At 61.0% G+C, this 7666-nt stretch overlaps 1 protein-coding gene across 1 annotated transcript; it reads left to right on the top strand.

Annotated features, from left to right (window-relative positions):
• Nucleotides 1–2835: 2835 nt before the first annotated feature.
• Nucleotides 2836–5024, top strand: LOC133629308 (acrosin-like; the record flags this gene model as incomplete). Its single annotated transcript, XM_062019961.1, has 6 exons — nucleotides 2836–2984; nucleotides 3289–3554; nucleotides 3975–3986; nucleotides 4269–4411; nucleotides 4507–4705; nucleotides 4747–5024. Coding segments are annotated over 6 exons (1047 nt in total), but the record flags the coding sequence as incomplete, so codon positions are not given.
• Nucleotides 5025–7666: the final 2642 nt, after the last annotated feature.

The following is a 7666-nucleotide window of genomic DNA, read 5'->3' as shown; positions in this document are numbered from 1 at the left end:
GAACTGCAGCGCTGTCCCTGTAAGCAGCTCTCAGAACATGCCCTGGATCTGAGCTGGATCCACCTCCAGCCCGGCCAGGCCAAGCTGGTGCCTCTGCCATCACTACTGAAGAAGCGAAATCTAAGCCAGAAGAGGAGGTGGTACAAAATGGAGCAGAGCATGGGGATCCCAGTCAGAGAAGGAGGAAGGAAAGAGCAACACTGGACCAGAGACCCCCCTGTAGCCCGTGGTGAGAGAGCAGCTGTGTCCCTGCAACCCCTGGAGAGCAATGGCAGGGCTGAGAGCCACCAGCAGCTCTGGGTCAGTGCACTGGTAGGGAAGAGGGTGGCAGCGGGGTCACAGCAGGGCCCCTCAGTCCTGCTCCGCTCCCTTCCTGAGGGAAACTGCTGGTTTCTAGCAAGCCCTGCCCTGTCTTGGAGCTCTGGTTTCAGGAACCTGACCAACGCTGTGGGCTTCCACAGGAGCAGTGGCAGGCAGGCAGGCAGGCAAGCAGCACTGATGGTTTCTGCTACAGTACCTGCAGGATGGTATCAGGCCCATCCTCAGGGTACCTTCTGCTCAGAACAATGTTGGAAGATGCAATTCCAGCTGCACCTGTAGGTCTTGGAAGTTCTTGTCAGGTCAATGGTGGCACCTGTGAGGAAGGGAGAGCAGATGACTGCAAGAGCCACAGATCAGGAGGCCTCGGTGCCCCAAGATCAACTGAGCAGCTCCAAGCCTGTCACTCCTGTCCCTGTGGCAGGACAAAGGCTGAGGGTGCTGGGAGACAGCAGGCGCCCATGTGGGTGTCAGCAGAGCAAGGCTGAGGGCCTGCTGCACCAGCAGCAAAGATGACCCAGCCAGTCTCCTTCCAACTGCCATGGAGAGGAGCAGAGTCCCTCCATCAGCACAGGAACGTGTGTGGGGGCAGCAGCAGGGGCACACACGGGCTGAGGGCAGGAGTGGGAGGCTCTCTGAGAGCCACGCTGCCACAGCCTTCCTCTTGGGCTGCAGTGAGCGTGGCAGCTCCCCCACTTTGGAGCAGTGCCTGGAGCACAGTCTCCTTGGGGCTTGCTGCACACAGGCACGGGGCAAGGAGATGGGGCTGCCTGTGTCCTTACCCAAGCTTTTCAGGGCCCAGTTAGACTTGATCTTTCATACTAGAAAATGCTGTGGGACCTGGGGCTGTTTAGTCTGGAGCAGAGGAGACTGAGGGGAGATCTTATTAATAGATACAAATATCTAAAGGGTGGGTGTCAGGAGGTTGGGGCAGCACTTTTTTCGATGGTATCTAGCCACAGGACAAGGGGTGATGGGATGAAGCTGAAACACAAAAAAGTTCCACTTAACCATAAGAAAAATGTCTTTCAGTGTGAGGTGAGGGAGCCCTGGCCCAGGCTGCCCCGGGACGGTGTCGAGGCTCCTTCCCTGGAGCTCTTCAAGACACATGTGGGACATGTTCCTGTGTGACCTGATCTAGGTGGGACCTGCTTCTGCACGGGGGTTGGACTGGATGATCTCTAAAGGTCCCTTCCCAACCCCCACCATTCTGTGATTCTATGTGCAGAGCACTGGGCAATGGGGCATGGGAACAGTGGGATAAAAATGGAGCAGAAGCCACTTGGGTGGTTAACAGCAGAGGTTCAACGGACCGTCCTGGTCCTGCCCAAACAAAACCCCTGCACACTGTGGGAGGAGAAGAGGTCCCTGGAGTGCACCCAGGGCAGTGGCTGGGGAAGGCAGGATGGGCTGCACCTTGTAGGAAGGGCTCCTGGAGCCTTGCTTCAGGATGGGTTTCCCACGCACTCACAGCCTCCTTCAGGCATCCACCCGCTCCAGCGTGGGCTCCTCCATGGGCTGGGAGTGGCTCTCTGCTCCACCAGGCACCTCTCTGGGCTGCAGGGACACAGATGCCTGAGGTGAAGCACAGAGAGATGCAAAGTACTGACAAGAAACACCAAGCGTGAAAGCTCCTTTGTTTTTTCACTCACGCCAAAGAGATTTGCATTCTCATGTAGGCACTTGGAGTGGAAGCACGTGCACAGATGAGCTGCAAAGCTGTGCACAAGCAGAAAAAGGGCTGCAGGCAGCTGGCTGCTGATGGGAGCTGGAGACAGAGTCCTCCTTGGGAAGAGGCAAGAACTGGACTGTGGTTGAGTCAGAGAGACACTCTTTGACTTGTGTGAGCTGCTGCTGCCGCCAGCTGCCGGAGGCAGCACGGCCACGTTCTCCCCAGGCCCCCGAAGCACAGTCTGTGCTGCAGTTTGTTGCGGGAGGGGTGTCCCATCCCTGCTTGTGCCTCCCTCCCCTGCTGGCCCCCTGCGTGGTGCCCCACGCAGAATGGCCCCCGCCCCAGCGCCCGCAGGCAGCGGCTCTGTGACATCAGCCCCGGGGCCGAGGTGCCGCGGGCAGCGCCAGCACTGCGGGCATTGCATCGGCCGCAGCGCTGCTGGGCACGAGCCCTCCCTCGGCTCTGGCAGCTGCCGCGTGTTGCCGCAGCAATGAAGCTTCTGCTGGTCTTTGTGCTGCTGGCCCTGTGCTGCTGGCCTGCGAGCGTGGCAGGGGACAGCTGTTGGTAAGTGGCTGTGGGAGGGAGCTGGGGCAGCCCTTCCCTGCAGGGTGCGCCGGTGCCACGAGCTGGGAGCCGGGCTGCCGGCAGCACTCGTCTGTGGAGCGAAGGCAAAAGCCGGGGCGCAGGGTTCCCCAGCCCCGCTGCCCGTGCGGTGCCCGCTGGGGAGGGCAGACGGCTGCCCTGCAGCCCCAGCAGCAGCCAGCCCTGGAGCAGGACACTCCTGACTTGCTCTTTGCAGGGGGAGCTGCGGCACCCGGCCCCTGGCTGAGCAGCCTTGGCGCGTGGTGGGTGGCGTGAATGCCCCCGTGGGGGCCTGGCCCTGGACCGTCAGCATCCAGAATCCCTGGGGAGCGGGCACCGGGCATTTCTGTGGAGGGAGCCTCATCCATTCCCAGTGGGTCCTCACCGCAGGACACTGCGTCGACTTCTACCGGTGAGTAGGAGCAGGGCAGGGCCGTCCCCCCGGCACTGGCAGGGGCCCTGTCTGCGGCCCGGCCTGCCGCTGGCGTGCCAGGGATGGCGTGTGCCGGGCACGGGCCGGGCTGCTGCCGCCGCTTCCCGGCAGCCTGGGGCCGGCGCTGCCTGGAGCCCAGGGCACGCCGGGGCAGCCGTGCCCTCCGCAGCGCGGCTCGCCTCTCTCCCTCGGCCAGCAGCAGGCAGGGCACTGCTGGGCTGGGCCGGGCTGCAGCGCACGGCTCCGCTCCCTCTGAGCCCTCTGCTCCCCATCTGCCTTCCAGGAGACTGCCGTGGTTTCGGGTGGTGGTCGGGGCCAACCAGCTGACTCTGACGGGCCCCGAGGTGCAGGTGCGATACACCACGCGGGCGCTGCTCCACCAGAGCTACTTCAACGTCACCGACTACGACATTGCCCTGCTGGAGCTGGACCGGCCCGTGGAGTGCAACCAGTACGTGCAGGTGGCCTGTGTGCCTCACCCCGCCGACGTGCTGGTGTCCCAGCTGAGAGACTGCTACATCGCTGGCTGGGGCCACACCACCGCACGAAGTGAGTTCCCCTGGGGAAAGCGCTGCTGTGCCCAGGGCAAGCCTGGCACGCTGGGGAGACGGCTCGGGCTGGCGCGGAGCCCAGGCGGGAGCCAGAGTCGGGCTGCGGGGACGGGCGGCTGCAGACGGGCCTGAGCTCCCTCAGGCTGCCACGGTGCTCAGGGCTCTGGGACACCTTTCTCGTGAGGAGAGCACCTGGAGCTCTCTGACCTTTGAGAGGAAACCTTCTCCATGCTGAGAGATAGCTCAAGGGCTGGGGTTTAGAGGCTGGGGCCAGGTTGTTTTGGCTGGGGGCCAGTGACAGGACGAGGGGTAAGGGGCACACGCTGGAAGACGGCAAGTTCCCCTGGAAGAGGTGGAAAAATGTCTCTGCAGTGAGGATGCTGGAGGCCTGCACAGGCTGCCCAGGGAGGCTGTGGAGGCTCCTTCCCTGGTGGTTTCCAAACCCACCTGGACACGTTCCCCTGCCTCCTGCTTGAGGAGAACCAGCTTGAGCAGGGGCTTGGGCTGGATGAGCTCTCGAGGGCCCTTCCCACCCCCAGCCTTCTGGGACGCTGTGATTCTCAGCCACGGCCCCAAGGCAGCCCCACGGGAAAGATGTGTCCGATGTCTCTTTGGCAAGGTGCAAAGCCAAGGCCCAGGGAAGGGCTCTGGCAGCCAGGGGAGGGGAAGTGTCCCGCAGCTGCTGGGGGCTAATTCCTTGCTGTGCTCGCAGCCCACGGATCCGACGTGCTGCAGGAGGCCAAGGTGCGCCTCATCGATGCCAGGCTGTGTAACAGCAGCCAGTATAACAATGGCTCCATCCACAGCTACAACCTGTGTGCCGGCTACGCGCAGGGCGGCATCGACGCCTGCCAGGTAGGAGCAGCCGCGAGTCAGCCGCGGCAGCAGCCGCAGCCCTGTCCCACCTGGGGCTCCCCAACACCCCCCTGAGCCTCTGTCCTGTGCTGCAGGGTGACAGCGGGGGCCCGCTGGTCTGCAGAGCTGCGGGCGCCAACTTCTTCTGGCTCGTGGGCGTGACCAGCTGGGGGAAAGGCTGTGGCAGAGCGCACAGGCCCGGGGTCTACACCTCCACCCAGCACTTCTACTACTGGATACTGGAACAGATGCGCTCAGCAGGAAGGGCTGCTGCTCTCACCCGGGCGTGGAGACGTTTTCCCAGCGCCTCATGGCCCTTTCACCGGCCAACACAGGCACCGACCGCGGCACCAAACCCGGCGTGGAACTGGAATCCAACCAGCTCAGGACCCTTTACCTGGGCAACATTTGCCCCAACTGCAGCACCAACCGTGGCACCAAACCCATCGTGGAACTGGAATCCAACCAGCTCAGGACCCTTTACCTGGGAAACATTTGCCCCAACTGCAGCACCGACACAGGCACCGGCCCCGACACAAACCGCAGCACCAGCAGCAGCGGGCCAGGTTGGGTCCTGCCCATTTCCCCTCCAGAAGCTCAGGGATTTCTTTAGGCGGGTCCAGGAGCTCCTGCAGGCCATGAAGGGACAAGCGGCTTGAGCAGCAGGACGCCGCTGGAGGTGCAGGCCTGGGCTCTGCCCCTCTGCTGCAGGTCTTTAGCAGTAGCCATTAGGTTGGAGGAAGTAGAAGCTGTAGTTGCAGTGTGTCTGGTATCTTGCCCTGGCTTCAGCCAGGATCGAGTTCAGTCTCCCTTTGTGGTGTTCTATTAAACTGTCCTTGTCTCAACCCGTGTTCTCCTTTTGCTGCCACCACCACACATTGCTCAGCTCTCACAACGCCGCCAGACCAGGACCAGCAAGAGGAGGTCACACAGGAACTCCTCCAGGTGGGTTTGAATGTCTCCACAGTCCATCTGGGCAGCCCCTTCCAGGGCTCCCTCACCTCAACAGGGAAGAAGTTTTGCCTTGTGTTCCTTTGGAACCTCTTCTGTTCCAGCTTGTGCCCGTTGCCCCTTGTCCTGTCATTGGCCATCCCTGAGCACAGCCTGGCTCCAGCCTCCTGACACCCACTCTTGATGGATTTGTAAACATGAAGTCACTCCTCAATCTCCTCCAAGCCCCAGCTCCCTCAGCCTTTCATCACAAGGGAGATGCTCCACTCCATCATCTGTCTGGCCCTACACTGAGCTCTCTCCAGCAGCTCCCTGTCCTCCTGCAACTGAAGAGCCCAGAACTGGACACAGTATTCCAGATGTGGTCTCACGAGGGCAGAGGAGAGGGGGAGGAGAACCTCTCTCCACCTACTGCCCACAGCCCTTCTAATCCACGCCAGGATGCCTTTGGGCTTCTTGGCCACCATGGCCCACTGCTGGCTCATGCTCATCCTGCTGCCCAACAGCATCCCCACATCCCTTTCCCCTACACTTCTCTCTGAGTTCGTTCCCCAGCCTGCTGTCTGGGTAGTAGGATGTGCTGCACCAGCCCTGGTACCCACCCGCCCTCTCCTGGCCAATAGCCACAGCCTACTGCTGCCTGGGGAGGAGCTCAGTCTCTGCCTTGAGCTTTGGTCAAGAACCCTGAGGGGCTTTGGCCAGAATAAGTCTTGAGAGGGAGAAAGCTCTCAAGCCCCTGAAGCACCTGGCTAGGGCACTGCAGTGCTCAGCAGAGAGCAGGGCAGCAGCCTCAGAGGGGCACAAAAGCAAGCGAGTCCCTGCCACGTCCCCCCAGGGCCAGATGCAGCCAGAAGCACCCAGCACACACTTACAGAGACAGCCACGTCTCTGGGAGCACTGCTGACAGCCACGGACAAGGAGCCTTCCTCAGGGACGTGCTGCAGAGCCACGGCACTCAGCTGGACTCGTGCTGGCAGCCTGATGACAACCTGGCCAGAATGCCCTGGGAAACACCAGCGCCTGCCCCGGGAGACATCCGTCTGCAAAGCAGCACAGGACAGCACTGAGACAGAAGCGAGTGCTGGGGCCAGCGCCGCTGCTCCTCTGGCCTGGAGCACAGGCGCCGTGTGCCTGGGGCTCTGCTCCAGCTGCAGGAGGAGGCACTGCCATGGCCTTGTGTGGAGCTGCTTTTTGCTTGGCAACAGGGGCAGGGAACTGCAGCACTGTCCTTGTAAGCAAAGCAGCCCCACACGAGAGGCAGAGAGGAGCTGCAGCATTTGGAGCAAATGAGCGTCGGAGCAGCCAGTGCAGGGCTGCCCTGTGTGTGAGGGACCCCAGGGGCTTGCAGGGAGGACGGGTGCAGAGCCCACCTGCCCTGAGGAGGGACAAAGGGCAGAAGCTATGGTGAACAGACTGACTGAAACCCCCACTCACTGGCCCCCAAGCCCCCCAAGCCATTCGGGGTGTGGAGGGGGTAAAGACACTGGGATCAGGGCTCTGAACCAGGGAGGAGGGGAGGTGTGGCAAGAAGGTGTTCTTAAAAGGGCTGGTTGGACTCTTCATTGTTGTATTAATCTGAGTTGTTTTATTTTGGCTATGTTTTGGGTTTTGAGGTTATGTTTCAGTTGATGTGGCATTCAATTATTTTCTGTTTCCTTCCCCAAGCCCAGTAGCCTGCTCTGTTTTGTCCTGAACCTTAAGTTGCAATTAAGCTCTCCCTGCCCTTTGGCAGTTCTCAGCCTCTTCAGTACTTGAGGCTAATGGTGGCCTTTTGTTCCCTGATGGGCCTAAACCAGGACAGTGACCCACAGTGCTCCCCCTCCCCTGGGATGGCCTCTGCAATCATTCCTGGCAATCATTTAGAACTTCAGCTTCTACTAAAGGCACAGCACTGTTCACACTGTCAGCAAAAGTCTAACACTGAGCAGGGCTGCAGGGAGGAGGCAGCTGGGGTGCAAGAAACCCACTCCACAGTGGCTCCCTGGGACAGCAGCACGGAGGCTGGGACAGAGTGGAGACTGCGTGGGCAGCCCTGTGAGCTCTTGCAGAAGAAGGGAGCTGCAGGGTACTGTGGAACTCACAAGCTGCATGTTTGTGATGCCAGGAAAGTGCCAATCAGCAATCAGTAGCCAATGTGACTATCAAGCAGCCCTTTCTGGCAGCGCTGGGCACACAGGGGATGGCTCCACCAAGTGTGTGCCCTGCTTAGAGCAAAACTTTCCACATGTCCCAGACTAGATCTGCATGTTCATTGCACCTTTTCATGAGTTCCCCCCATGGCCCTGCCTCAGCCCGCCCAGGTCA

The sequence above is a fragment of the Colius striatus genome, unplaced genomic scaffold, assembly GCF_028858725.1.
Source record: "Colius striatus isolate bColStr4 unplaced genomic scaffold, bColStr4.1.hap1 scaffold_38, whole genome shotgun sequence".
Lineage (NCBI taxonomy): Eukaryota > Metazoa > Chordata > Aves > Coliiformes > Coliidae > Colius > Colius striatus.
The sequence above is the reverse complement of the archived record's forward strand: the minus strand, read 5'-3'. Positions and strand labels throughout refer to the sequence as shown.